This window comes from Crinia signifera, chromosome 5 (assembly GCF_055691185.1).
Source record: "Crinia signifera chromosome 5, ASM5569118v1, whole genome shotgun sequence".
In the NCBI taxonomy this organism is placed as follows: Eukaryota; Metazoa; Chordata; class Amphibia; order Anura; family Myobatrachidae; genus Crinia; species Crinia signifera.
In genome coordinates, this window is record NC_139221.1 from 122,709,954 (window position 1) to 122,724,664 (window position 14,711).

General features: G+C 42.8%; 1 protein-coding gene across 1 annotated transcript; it reads right to left on the reverse strand.

The window, feature by feature from the left end:
* Positions 1–912: 912 nt before the first annotated feature.
* LOC146005727 (putative tyrosine carboxypeptidase MATCAP2) lies at positions 913–13,969 on the reverse strand. Its single transcript, XM_083145154.1, has 6 exons — positions 13,823–13,969; positions 9,287–9,430; positions 7,872–8,004; positions 6,107–6,412; positions 3,308–3,402; positions 913–1,074 (listed from the first exon to the last, which is right to left on the reverse strand). The coding sequence occupies exons 1-6, from the start codon at positions 13,949–13,951 to the stop codon at positions 913–915; spliced, it is 969 nt and encodes a 322-aa protein (XP_083001280.1). The 5' UTR covers positions 13,952–13,969.
* Positions 13,970–14,711: the final 742 nt, after the last annotated feature.

A 14,711-nucleotide genomic window follows, 5' to 3' on the forward strand; every position in this document is an offset into this window, starting at 1 on the left:
CGAAGTATGTCACACTTAGCTTTTCTGTTGTGTAAATTGATCATTTAATTATATGTTGACAAGATGTTGATTGCCATTGTTAAAAATTAACACTATATGTGTCTGTGTCCTATGAACCCCTTACTGAGAAACCCCTTCTGGGGCTGGGGCTCAAGGCTCCTCTCTTGGGACTGTGGCCAAAAAGTCCTTCACTGGGGCTGTGGCATAAATGTCTCCTCCAGGGGCTGTGGCCTTAAAGTCCCCTCCCTTGGCTGTGGCCCAAAAGTTACCTCCTGGGACTTTGACCCCAAAAGTACCCTATTGGGGTTGTAGCCATAAAGCCTGTGGCTGTGGTGCAAGGATCCTCTCCAGGGGCTGTGACCAAACAGTCCTTTCCTGGGGCTGTGACCAAAATGTCCCTTCCAGGGGCTGTGGCCCAAAAGTACCCTATTGGGGTTGTAGCCATAAAGCCTTTGGCTGTGGTGCAAGGATCCTCTCCAGGGGCTGTGACCAAACAGTCCTTTCCTGGGGCTGTGACCTAAATGTCCCCTCCTGGGACTGTGGCCCAAAAGTCCCCTCCTGGGACTGTGGCCCAAAAGTCCCCTTTTGGGGCTGTAGCCATAAAGTCCTATCCTGGAGCTTTGGCTTCTGAACCCAATTATGGGGCTGTGACCTGAAAGTTCCAGACACAAGGTTCTTGGGTCTGGGGCCAAAAAGTCCCTTCCTGGGGCTGTGACCCAACTGTGCCATGCAAAGGCTGTGACCATAAAGTCTCCTTCTGTGCTTCTGGTCCAAGTTTGCTTTCCTGGGGCTATATTCCAAGTGTCCCCTCCTGGGGTTGTGACTTTAGAGTCCCTCTCTTGGGCAGAAAACTTGGAACCACTTCCACATTTTCCTGGTCTGCAATGTAGACCAACTGCAATCAGTATGTGGTCACTTTATGAGCTTCTTCAGCATCTTATCTGTTAGGCCATTCACTTCCATGATGTCCTCCAGATGTTTTCTGTACTGTCTTTGATATTTGAGGAACTGCGGTACTCTAGCATTGGTAAAAACTGCAAGGTGTTTCAGACGGTATATGTCTTCATATGACACCTTGAAAAAGAGTCAAAGTACTTGTATTAAATAAACATAAGACTACAAAGTATTCACCTACTTTGCTATTTTTCACATTTTGTTTTCTTACATAACGGAATTGATACCTCTTGGATTTTTCGGTACTTATATGTTAGTTGGGCGCCCACTATAGTTAGTACGCTCATACCCCCACTATCCAAGTCAGCATGGAGTTGATTTTATATAGTGTGGTGAGCGCAGCGAGCCACTGAGCCCGAAGCGTGGCGAGCAGACGCGTAAAATGAAGCAAATAGCTCAGTGGGCGCCCAACTAACATAGAAGTACCGATTTTTCTAAGTAACATATTAATCGGTAATGTAAAGAAATAATGTAAATATAAAGAAAAAAAAAACTAAAATAATTGAATTACAGATTAAACAGAAAATACATAAATATTCACCTTCTACTTGCTGCTAGATATTTAGGGACTGATTTATAAACAATACTTTTACTTAAATAATGTGAAAAGGAATGTTTTCACACCCTTTTCACATTATTTTAATTTCGCTTGAATGTATTAGATTCAGTGGCGGTTTTTACCTATAGGCTGCAGAACTGCAGCCCCCCAGGTAAAATCCGCCACTGTAGTGAAGCCAGATGTAGTCTGTGAGACTGCACTGGCTTCACTGTGACTAGTAGTCAGACCTGTCAGTCACTGTGACTAGTAGTCAGACCTGCCAGTCACCAAGGCAGTCCCATTTGGAGGTGTTCCCTCCAGGTCACCTTTCTGTGGGCTACCGTGCAAAATCGCCGATTGCGCAGGTCATCCGATAATTGCCCTGGCTGCAAATTCACAGCTCTGCGATCAGGGCTGAATCGGCCCTATTATTTGGACACTCCATCTTAATAACAGTGATTGTGCATTGTGTTATTATGTGAATAGTGTTTGTCAAACATTAAATACAATGATTATGACTGTATCCTTTTTACAAGAAAGGAATCTAGGACACGCGGGCACAAGTTTAGATTAGAAGAAAGAAGATTTTGTTCCCTAAAGCTGGGTACACATATATAAAATCGTTGGGCCGTTCTTCCATTCTGGGACGGACGGCCGTCCAGATTGTATAGGTGTGTATGCTGTCCCGACTCCCTCTGTATGAGCGATAAACATCCGAAAACGGTCTTGTCCATCCATACTCGGTCGGTCGAAGGTTCAGTGCTGTTTAATATTCATCCGACAGGACGGGCCCATATCGGAAAAAAAGTGCAGTGTGTACGCACGTTCGATCGATATGCTGGCCGTTCTTGCGACTATACTGCCAAAGCTGGAACGCCCATGTGGGCTGCATGATCTCTCCTACAGCACAAGAAGCATTCACCTCTCCCCATGTATATTTAAATAAATAATCATAATATACATGCACCCTGTATCTCCTGCACCAATGGCATATGGGAGAAGGTGTCTCGCCACAGAAGCCAGTCTCTGGTCCAGCAGCTGCGATTCTTGCTCCTCTTTTTTTTTTATAGACTGCAATGTTGTGGCCATAGCAGCAAGAATGCAAGCACGAACCTTTCTTTTCCTCAAGCTCATGATGAAAGTGGTAGAAAACAAACGGAACAAATGATCGAATGTACGAGTTCTCTGCACAGCCAGCACTGATGTAAAAAAGAAAATCACTTTTGTTTCGGTTCTGTGCTCCCGCCTCTTTGTTTTGGTATGCCCTTAACCCAGCCCATTATGATAATTTTTGTTTAAATATATCGTGTCAATAGCTCAAATCGAGAGAGTGTGTACGGTGGTACAATCTTTTTCTTGCGACTGTTTGGACGAGAGGACATCGTACATCGCAAGTAAAATTGTACAGGTGTGTACATGCATATCGGCTGGTGTTTCTGGACGGCCGGTCGCGTCTACGGTTTGTCGAATGGTCGCAAGAAAACAGGGATTGTATAGATGTGTACCCAGCTTTAGAAGGAAAAATATCTTTATGGTCAGAGCAGTCAAACTGTGGAACTCTTCCTGGAGAAGTGGTGTCAGCAGACACAATAAATACGTTTAAAATAAGGTTGGACAAACATTCATTGGTTAAAAATATCCAAGGGTAAAATTAAGAATCATAATCTGTCTTTAAAAATATCAGAATATACTATATAACAAGGGATAAGCTATTAAAACCTAGGTTGAACTCGAGGGACGCAAGTCTTTACTCAGCCTTATCTACTATGTATCCCTTTCCTATTATTGTATTACTGAAAGACATATTGATAATACCTTGCCCATGCACATCAGAAGGCGGAAATCAATGGTGTTTCTGTGTCTGAGAAGATGTAAAATCCCGTCAAGGTACACCTGATCTTTGCTGCAACCTCCTGTGAGAATGAAAAGAAACATTACTATAAAAAGAACCTTGGCACTACTGCTATATATCTATAAATCTCATTATAAAACATGCTGCTGACATTTACTGTATATGTGGTTTTCAGAACAGTTATTATGTTGTTTTTTTCTCCTTGCTCATACCAAGACATTCTCTTGTGATGGGGAGAAGCCATAGAGCAGGGGTGGCCAACCAATCAGCAGCGAAGAGCCAAAAAAATCTGTTCTGGTAAGACAAAGAGCCGATACGCCAGTTTCATCTATCGGCCAGCGTGCCATATCTTTCAGTCTCACGTGTTGTTCACCGAGAATGGGATGCGCGTACATGTGAGACAATTGCGCATCCCTGCACACAAGATATGGCATGCTGGTCAGATAGCTGAAACTGGCTAAACCTGTAAAAAAAATAATAATAATAATAATATATATATATATATATATATATATAAAGGGCACACAGCCCGAAACGTCGTCACACTTCTTAGTGTTGGTGTTATTTATTTAACCACCTTATACCTTATTGCAAAATCCCTGGAGTGCCAGCAGAAATTCTATCTGTATATTCTCCCTCATCTGAGGGTTGCAAGGCACCCGGGTCGCTGTTTATGTACAGCAAGTGCCAGGACTCAAACTCCATTATATATATATATATATATATATATATATATATACACACACACCTTTTTCTTTTTAATGCATCAAAAGAGCCCTGCTTACCACAGGCACAGCCAGCAGGGCTCAGAAGGGCACGCGGTGGTGCAGCAGTAGGTGCCGGAGACGCAGGTGTTCAAATTGACCCAGCGCCGCCAGGACACGGCAGTGGGAGGCTGTCGCGCTAGGAGGATGCTGGCATCAGCGTCTTCCATCACCATTTACAGGCTAATGAAAGATGTCTTCCTAGCGCGCCAGCCGCTGGGTCACTCTTTGTGCTCCCACTGCCATGTCCCAGCGGCGCTGGGGCGGTTTGAATGCCGAGCCGCACGTTGTGAGGGGAAGAGCGGCATGTGGCTCACGAGCCGCGGGTTGGTCACCCCTGCCATAGAGCCTCGTGCCCTGGGAGGACCTTCAGCAGATCCCATAGTACAGGAAACCCCTAGCTTTGGGCAATTTGTATATTTTGCAATGTAAATAAAGGGTCATATACACATAGCGATTTTGGTCACTTTAGTAAGCGATTTATCTAGATCCCTTAGAAAGTAATCACAGATTGCTCCGAATGTACACCCTATAGCGATGGTGATACATGGTTCCGTATGTCATTGCCCACTCATATAGTCCGTGCATGCAGTCAAAATCTAGTCATATTGCTTAGCAAGTGACTGCAAATCGCTGTGTGTACAGAATGAGCGATCATGATCTACATCATCCTGAACCACTACCCGGCCTTCTTTTTTTGCTTAAGAAAAATCGCTTACCAAAATCGCTTAGCACACATCACTGCATTTGTATGGCTTCTTTATGGGCGATCTAGACACCAGGAAATCGCCTACCCTAAACGTGTGTATGGGCCTGTTTTGATCAACCATTCCGTAATAATAAAAAATAATCTGACAATACCAACCAAACTAGATTATTTTAATATAGTCTACTTCAGATATTATTTCGACACCCCTAAATAGATGAATATCACCCCCTCAAGAACAACTGGACTAGCTCACCCCCTAGTTTAGATTCGACAAATAGGATTTATTTTTGCTTATTAAGCTGCAGACGGGGTGAGACTCTGATTATATTTTCAAAGCGGCAATCATTGAATAGGCAAAGCCATAAAACGTTAGAATTTGACACAGATAGGAACCATTTTGCCCTAAACACATGTACATGCACACTACAGTTATTGGAGTACCTGCAATACAAAAGCACAGGGAGAACATAGAAACACCACACAGAACATGCAGCTAATCATTACCCCATCTGTTCTGCGCAACATAGTTGAGCACTATGATTTGGATACTATATGAGTTATTTCAGTTACAAATAACATTTTAAGTTTTTATTTATTTATTTATTTATTATTTGGCCCATGGGATCCATGGATTACGGGCCTGAATCAGACGTTACCACTAAATAAAGAATTCACAAATGGAGCAATTATCGAACGACTGCGCATGCATACCATTGGTATCACGTATGAGAGAGCGAATATGGCAATAGATTATGCTTATGGATCGTAAATGCAATGGAGCCGGACTTTGATTGACAGGAAGTCATGTTTGGTGGGGGGGGGACATGCCGTTTTCTGTGTCTGAAAAAATGCAGGTGTGTCCAGGTGTATTTGAGGAGGTTATGTGAGGTCAGCAATGTCCCACCTGTCTCAGTCGCAGATTAGTGAAAGCCCCAGAGTGACTTACAATTGCACAAATGGCAAAAGCTATTCCTTGTGTCCAGAATTGCAAATGGATTTGCAAGTGGATAGCGATTAGCGATCCATTCACAATTCTCTTGCAATTTAGGAAGGGGCATTTTCCGTAAACATTGCTACTAACCATAATTTATTTACAGGTACCACTCTAAACATATAATCATTCAATATTTTTTAGCGCTTTTTATCAATCCCCAAAGGTTTTTAAAACTACTGAAGGTTTTAGTCGACAAGATTAATAATATCAAATGCTAATTATTATTTCTATTTGAAATCCTTGGGCCAAACCATTGACACTCATCAGAATGATGAAATAGAAAGCTGTCATATACCTGGCTTGGATGAGTCCGTGCAGCCTCTCTTTGCACGCATGCAGTAATGCCATCTCAAGTTAGGGTCTTCCACAAATTGTGCCAGATCCCAGAAGAGGTCACAGAAGGACATACGGCTGGCCTGGTACACCGTGTAGTAAAGCAGTGCAGCTGTCCAAAGGAAGGGGTGTTTCTCAGTCAATACAGTGTTGATGCTTGCCAGGCCTTCTTCTGTGACATTGCTGGGTTTAAGACCATATTTTTCACGCCCCTTGCTGGTACACCATGGCTGTTTCTTGTTGTTCATGGAACGGTAGTAATGGGTTCCTGCATTTAAACAACAAATACAGAACTAATCTGTAAAATCTCTAAAATGCTAATAGGTTAAAAAATGGCACACCATGAAAAGTCAAGTAATGCTTTCTGTTCAAGATAAAGATGTGTACGCTCTGTGTAACATCTGCGGTGTAGGGGGTTTTGGGCAAGGGCAGTTGCAAATCACGTTACTACTGAAACATCAGCATTTCTTTTGAATTGCAAGCTACTTGGAATCATGCCCTAAGGCCCTTATTCTGGTTCACTCGCAAAGGCAAATTCCTTCTGAAATGGTCAAATCCACGTACACTGCAGGTGGGGCAGATGTAACTTGTGCAGAGAGAATTAGAATTGGGTGGGGGATTTACTTAAAAGTGAGATCTATGTTGCAGTGTAAAAATAAAGCAACCAGTATTTTCCCTGCACAGAAACTAAATAACCCACCCAAATCCAAATCGATACTTGTGTAGTTTCACAGCGCCAGCATGGTCGTGCGTCTGAGATCCCTTTCGGGGCTCGCTGCGCTCGCCCACGCTATGGGCTCGTTGGCTCTAAAATCAACTCCATGCCAACGTGGATAGTGGGGGTATGAACTATTCAAGTTGGCATGGAGTTTATTTAGTTTGTTTTAGAAAGTTTGGCGAGCACAGAACCCAGACGTAGTGGCCATGCTGGCGCCGTGAAACTACACAAGTACCTCCAAATCTCTCTGCACATGTTATATCTGCCACCCCTGCAGTGCACATGGTTTTGTCCATTTGAGAAGGAATTTGCCTTTGCGAGTGAAGCAGGGTTGCCGACTTTTGGGCTGCCCTCTCCAGGAGAGGGCAGCGAGCACCAGGAGGTAGGGGGCGGGGCTGACCGCTGTGAGGAAAAAGGGGCGGAGCCAGAGGCGTATAAAAAAAAAACAGGTAATTTCAGCAGAATACGCTCACCGCTGCTTGTGCCACTTCTCGCGCTGCCGCTGCTCCTGCTCTCCATACTGCAGGCCACTGTGTAATGAGTAGCTGCTGTATGCAGCACCCAGCGCTATTCATAGAGCCCCGCTGTGGCTTTCATTTACATAATAGGTCATGACATTGCTCTTGGAGGACCCAAAGCTTCATGATTTGCGCATGCGCAGTCCGACTTTTCAGCTTGCAGGCTGAAAACCCGGGAGTATCCTGGGTATTTCTGTGAGACCGGGAGAATGGGGCAAAAGTCCGTAGACTCCTGCAAAATCCATGAGGGTAGGCAACCATGGAGTGAACCAAAATAAGGGCCTAAATGAGACCCAATGGGAAAAAAAAGCCTTGGAAAGAAATTAAGTGGAATCATTTTCCAAGGCAACCAGGCCCCTTCACACCTACACCACCATGCCACCCTGTATCCTCTCCTAGTCCAAGGTCCTGCCGCGGCGTCTTAGTTCAACAGGGAAATTATAATAAGTATAATAAAACATGTATAGTATGTAAAGCAGCAGAGTACACACCTATTTCATGTCTAAGCATCCCTTCCAGACTCTTTTCTCGGGCAACTGAGACATTAATGGCCATTGTTGGCTGACCCTTTACCACAGACATACTAGCTTGGGAAATGAGGTCCTTTGAAAGGTGGACAGCAATCTGTAACATGGAGAAGAACATGGTCTTGTTATATGGCAGAACATAATATGCTGGAAGCAGAACAAACATTTTACAAGTTGTAATTTGAAACCTTTTAGTTTACTGAATTTTTAAAATTTTGGGCCGACAATGGACAATTGAAATAAAAAAAAATAGGACACAAACTTATACACTGAAAGGCAAATATTTAGTTTCACCGTATAATAACACAAAAATATATATAGATCGTGTTAGCTTCCACACCCAGATTTCATATATTGGATATAAATAGCTTAAAATATCACCCATAATTATTTAATTAAGTATGGATGGCCAGCCATATTGGAAGCAAGGAGGCGTAGCTCATACATTCATTAGACAAATCATTTAATAGTGTCGTCAGGGTTACGTATGAAGTACTGGACTGTTCTGATTGCCTGCAGAACAATTATTAAGAGGTGACCCCGTGAACTTTGGCTAAGAGGTGATATTTTTTGGTATGTCTATTAAGACTTTCAGTGATCAGAACAGTTTACCTGGCTACCTTACACTAACTACTGTTAAGCAGATCCACAAACGGGTAAGGGTCATTGGATCGACCAACCCAAGGTTGACATGCATTTGGTCAAAAACTGAAGGACGACATGCATTGGGTCGAAAAATAGAGGTCAACATGGCTTAGGTTGACATGCTTAAGGTCAACATGGATAGAAGGTTGACACAAGCATTAGGTCGACAAGGGCTAGGTCGAGAGTTAAAAGGTTGACATGGGTTTTTCACTTTTCAATGGTTTAAGAAAAATGACATTGCAAAATGAATGTACCAATAGAGAAATTGTAATGTAATAACTATATTAAAGAATGAGGTAAGTGATTAACCCTGTTGGCCAGTGATGGGAATGAGCTCTAGAGCTATTCTCTGCATTTTTGGGATGGCAGCCACATGATCTGTATCCTTAAACCCAGAGGCAGAACTCTGGGAGGCAATGGAGTCATCTGCCGCCGGGCTCCTGCTCCCAAGGGGGCACCTCTCCTCCCCCTGGAAGATTAAATCAGTTATTTAAAAGCCAACGATATTGCTTCTGTGGCTGAGTTCTGAAATATATATGTGTTATCTATCTATCTATCTATCTATCTATCTAAACAGAAATATATATTTTATATAAGGTTATATAGGGTTGTATGTGTGTGGGTGAGCACCAATATACAGTATATCTTGCCTCCGGGCAACTGGAACGAACTTACGCCACTGTTTAAACCAGGAACCAAGTTGTAAATGATCATCTAGAATTCCAGCCGCTTACCTCCCCCAGGCAGCCTTCTTTCTCCATATATTTTTTAATATGGAGCATAATTTCGCCTTTCGACATGCTGTTACCTCCATTTTCTTTTTGAAAGTTTTCATAACTTCCATATTTTTTTATAACACGCTTCATGATGTATATGGCCTGTACAAGAAGACAAAAAACAATATCAGAATATATTCTTAGTGGCTTAAAAATCTTTTAACACTCCATTATAGAGAGCTGAGAAGTGAATGTAAATATAATGGTGGGTTCTTTTATCCTGATGACATGACCAGGTTACAGAGCGATGTAGTCAGTAGGTCGACAGAAATAGGGCCAACAGTCAACAGGTTGACCACTATTGGATCAACAGGCCAAGGGTCGACACATGAAAAAGGTTGACATTGAAAGGTTGCCGCACGCTAATTTTTAAAAAAAGAAGGTTGCCATGACTTTTTCTGTTTTTTCCCCAAAGCAGCCTTTTTTCATACTTTACCATACAAGTGGACTGTGGAAAACAATATTGCACCTCTATGCTATTAATGTATTGCGACCATCCTCTACGCCATTTTAACTACGCTATTTGCGTAGTTCTAGTTTTAATCAAAAGAATCATTAATCGATCAAGGACGGACTTAATGCATTAATGGATAAATCATAGTGATACTCCCCCTTATATGTACATTATGTATTCCCCAAAGTATTGGAATATGATCGTCCATACTTTATGTTTAGTATTGTTGTAATTACCGTCACAGATGCACGGTTAGTATTCTAATTGCAATGCGATTAAATACATAACCCTAGATGTGTGTATATATATATATATATATATATGTATGTGTATAGAGACGTGTATAGATATATATATGTATGTGTATAGAGACGTGTTGATAATCCCAGACAAAGAAGCCACATGGCAAGAAAGTTACACTCGTGAATAGGAAGACACCCATGTGGAATAAAGAACCAATGAGAGTACACCTGGTATCTTTGCCTTACCCAATGACCACCAAGATTGACTCTCCCACACCTTTGCTTAAAAAGGAACAACACTGTGATAACTGTAGAGAGAAGGAAAATGGGATCTCACAGAGCACATGCCCAGGATCCTGGGGGAAATGTTTCATTGCAACTATGAGTCTGTGACGGTAATTGATATTCATATATGTGTGTCTGTTGTATCATGATAACTGGGCCTGGGTTCCTTTAATATATATCTGTAATATATATATATATATATATATATATATATATATATATATATATATGTGTGTAATTGCATTGTGGAAACTGTTTCCTGTAAATGTCTGTTACACTTTGTGAACCATTGTCCATTAAGGAGTACAATATACTAGGACACGGGGCTAGATCCATGATCCCACCATAACTGTTTGTCTGTGCTTATCAATTCCTTTATAAGTATATAGCGTATGAGACACTTTTAAATGTTTTTTCTTATTCTCAGTCAGCATAAGGTTAAAACAAGTTAAGACATAGTACAATGCATTGTGATTGCATCTAGTCATATGTAAATGTGTTTTACAGCCTTTCACATTGTCAGTGAATGGAGATTACTGCTGTAATTGAAATGATGGCATGGTGGTTGTTAGGAGTAACAAATTATAGGTTGCAAGATAACGGATACAGCGTAACTGCCTTTATGTCCACCGGTTTATGAATTATTAAACATTCATTGGACATAGCGGGAGAAGCGACCATGAGAAGGGAACGCGATCCACTTATATGGTGTCCATGTCAACCTACAGTATATCAACATAGACACTAAAAACATGAAACACTCATGTTGACCTTTTTCACAGGTACACTATGGATTGTACTGGATAAGAGGACAGGCCTACATGGGGCCCCATACGTAAGTATGTATGTGTGAATGTAATACAGATGGAGCCAGCCTCCCTCTTGCTGGCGAATCGGCAGATTGTCTCCGCTGGCGACCACTGGCGATCCGCCAGCGGCGAGGCGCTCCATCTGACTGAGACGCGCGAGCCCCTCACACGCATGTGCTTCTCAGTTTCCGGGCGATGGGAACCCTGTCTGTCTCCGCTTCAGGGAGAAGGACAGGGTTAGGGGGGGTGCGGGGAGGCGCGGGGAGGTGGTGGGGACCCTGGGGAAGCGCCGTCGGAAGGGGACGCGCACGCATCTCGTGGGCGCGCGTCCCCTTTCGCATAACAGATGGCAGCTGGCGGGGGATGGCGGCTGGTGATTCTGCCGCCATCCCCTGCAAAGACCTGGCTTGCTCCATCTGTATGTATTAAAGTTATATTTTATTATGGTGTGTATGTGTATTTTATTTAGGTATTCGTTCTGTTGTGGAACTACTAGAACCAGCCGACCCATAAATGCCCTGCCTGCTGGGACGGGACTTGTGGTTCTCCAATTCCCAGCATGTGGGGAAGGTTTGCTGGGAGTTGTTGTTGTTTCACAAAAGAAAGCAATACTTTTATTTTATTTTAAACTGTTTACTGGCACCAGCCCACCACAAACAGCCCAGGAGTGGCTTTAGCCCGGGCCGGGGTTCTTCTGGAGGGAAGACCCTTTTATTGTGGGGGGAAACCCCACTCCCCCAGGGACCCAGCCAGGCTGACCAGCCAGGGTGATCATGCTGTGGCCGGGGGCCTTATGTAAAAGGTGTCCCCCGACTACGGCATGACACTGCTGGCTGTTTGAGATCGGTGCTAGTTTCCAAGATACAATCCTTTTGTCCTCCGTATTTTGGGAACAGGACTGGGCCAAGAGCCTGGTGCTGGTTATAGAAACACAGGGGGAACCCATTTGATTTTTCCCCCTGTATTTCTGCAACCAGGACCAGCTCAATGAGCCCCGGGCTGGTTATAGACCGTACACCATACTTATTATTTTTGCACAGAGAAGCCAGCACGGATCTAACTGATCCATACAGGCTTCAGCCAAATATGCCTGGAAAATTAGATCTATTTTCCAGTCGAAAGTGTGGTATGTTCCTTGGGCCTAGAAAAAATTACTCTCTGACATATTTCCCATCTATCTGTTACCCCTATCATCATTACAATTTTACACATGTTTTTTTTTTTTACCTTTTTTCATATAAACTAAGAGGAAAATTTTGAAAAACACAGAAAGGAAAAAAAGAAGAAATTTGTTAGAGACTCTCACAGATGGCGCTCTGACAATATTCCTATATTCTTTTATATTATTGTATACAAACTATGCTTAATGCACAAAATGTAAATAAATATTGAATACAATTAGATTCAGGCTGTGTGTGCAACATGTATATGAAACATAAATGCATTCTGTATTTAGACTTGGGTCCCATCCTCAAGATATAGCATTATGATATCATTATGATATTCAAATATTCCACAATAAGATCTGATACCCCAAATACTTCTGGTCCCAATTATTTTGGATGTGGGACACTCAACCTGTATACTTGTTCAATGTATCATGCAATTTGCAAACATTGAAACATGCATTTTTATAAGACACGCTTTCTACTCTCCCTGAGAGTCCAGGAAACTCTTGAATTTTGGGTTGCTCTCCTGGACGGCTATGGATCATTGGGTCACCAGTAAGTAGGTCGACAAGCTTTAGGTCAACACCACTAGGTCGACATGCAGGAAGGTTGACATGACTGAAAGTCAACATAGATTAGGTTGACATGGAGAATGTTGACAGTGAAAATGTCGGCATGTTTTTTTCTTTTTCTTTTTTTTTACCCGAAGCATGGCAAGTGCAGCGAGCCATGCGAGGGGACGCAGTGCTGCATTTTAGTGTTTATGTCGACACAGTCAAATGTAGCACTGCATCTGCTCGCATGGCTCGCTATTTTATTCTCCCACCACGTCCTAGTGGATGTTAGGGCATTAAATACCACCTGTCGGCACATGTCGGCTCAAAAAACTGTAAAAAGCCCCTTGTCAACCTTTTGACTGTGACCTTTCCCATGTCAACCTACTGCTCCTGTCCTAATGACCCTGTGGACCTAACCCATGTTGACCTTAAGTCGACGACCTTCCTGCATGTCGACCTTAAGCCATGACGACCTTCCTGCATTTACAAAGAAATAAGGATTAAAAAGGGTTGAGATTACCTGAAGGGTAAAAAAAGGGGCAGACTAGATGGGCCAAATGGTTCTTATCTGCCGTCAAATTCTATGTTTCATGTCGACCTTCCTGCATGTCAACCTAGTGGTGTTGACCTAATGCTTGTCGACCTACTTGCTGGTGACCCAATGACCGTATCCCTCCTGGACACCTGGATAGATAGACAAGCCTCCTGGTGCCACAAGTTGGCAGCCTGCTGTTGCCCCATAAAGACCTATTGGGGCTTTGGCTGCTGGCTGGAAAGAAGAGAAATGCAGCAAACCCTATGTCATACATTCAGGGGATACCAAATATTTGTGTTTACCCCCTGAAAACAGGTGTTTATGGGGAATAAGCCAAAAATATTAAATGGTATTAAATGGTAAGTGAACCCCTATGCTTTATCTTTATACTATTTTATAGAGGAAATATAATGTATACTAAAAACAAATGCCATAAACTATACCTGTTCCAGGAATCTGTCAGAGGCATTGTTGTACTTTCTTAGATCCTCGGGCAATGCAGGCTTTCCATATACGAACTGAGGATTGTATGTTAATGAAGATCTGAAAAAACGAGCTTTCTCTCGGGCCATGTTTAAGGGCTTCAGGAGACTTAAGGGACATTTTGCTGCCTCTAAGATGTTTTCTGTCTTTTTTGCAGTTGAATTCTTGTAGGTGAATTCTGGCCTTTTCAGGTTGGCTTTTGGATGTTGTGCCAATATTAATCTATTCCCAGTAGCTGAGATGATCTCTGCAAAATAACCACTACTGGTTGCCGTAGATGCCCTGATATAGGTAGGCCTGTTCCTGCTTGTACATAGCCCAGTGGTACCTGAGGTAGCCGGTATGGATGGAAGATAGCTGCGGTGGAGATTTGGCATTTTTGCAGAGTCTTCTGTAAGCTGCTGAATACTTTCTATATTAAATAAAATCAAATTAACAATATGTAAGTTTGTGTTAAAAAAAAAAAAGGCCAGTTATCTTTCTGATTTTCACTACATTCCTAGTGACCAACATACAAATAATAAGGGTACTTGTGTAGCTTCACGGCGCAACCGCGTGCACAGTCTGTGTTTGAAACTTGGCAGCTTGCCAGACTCTGTGTTTAACTGTGCGCGCGTGCCTGCTTTACATATGTTATCTACGTTATCAGCGTAGCGCTGGGCAGCAGCAGCACGCGCTGCCCAGTGCTGACAGGTCACTGTTGTACTTGTAGTTCCACAGTGCAATAGACAGTCCTGCACACCGCTGACAACGGGGCATGTAAACTGGGCACCCCGGCACACCGCTAACATACGGGGCTTCTAAACTAGACACCCCGGCACGCGCTAAAATTTAGACGCTAAAGTGTCT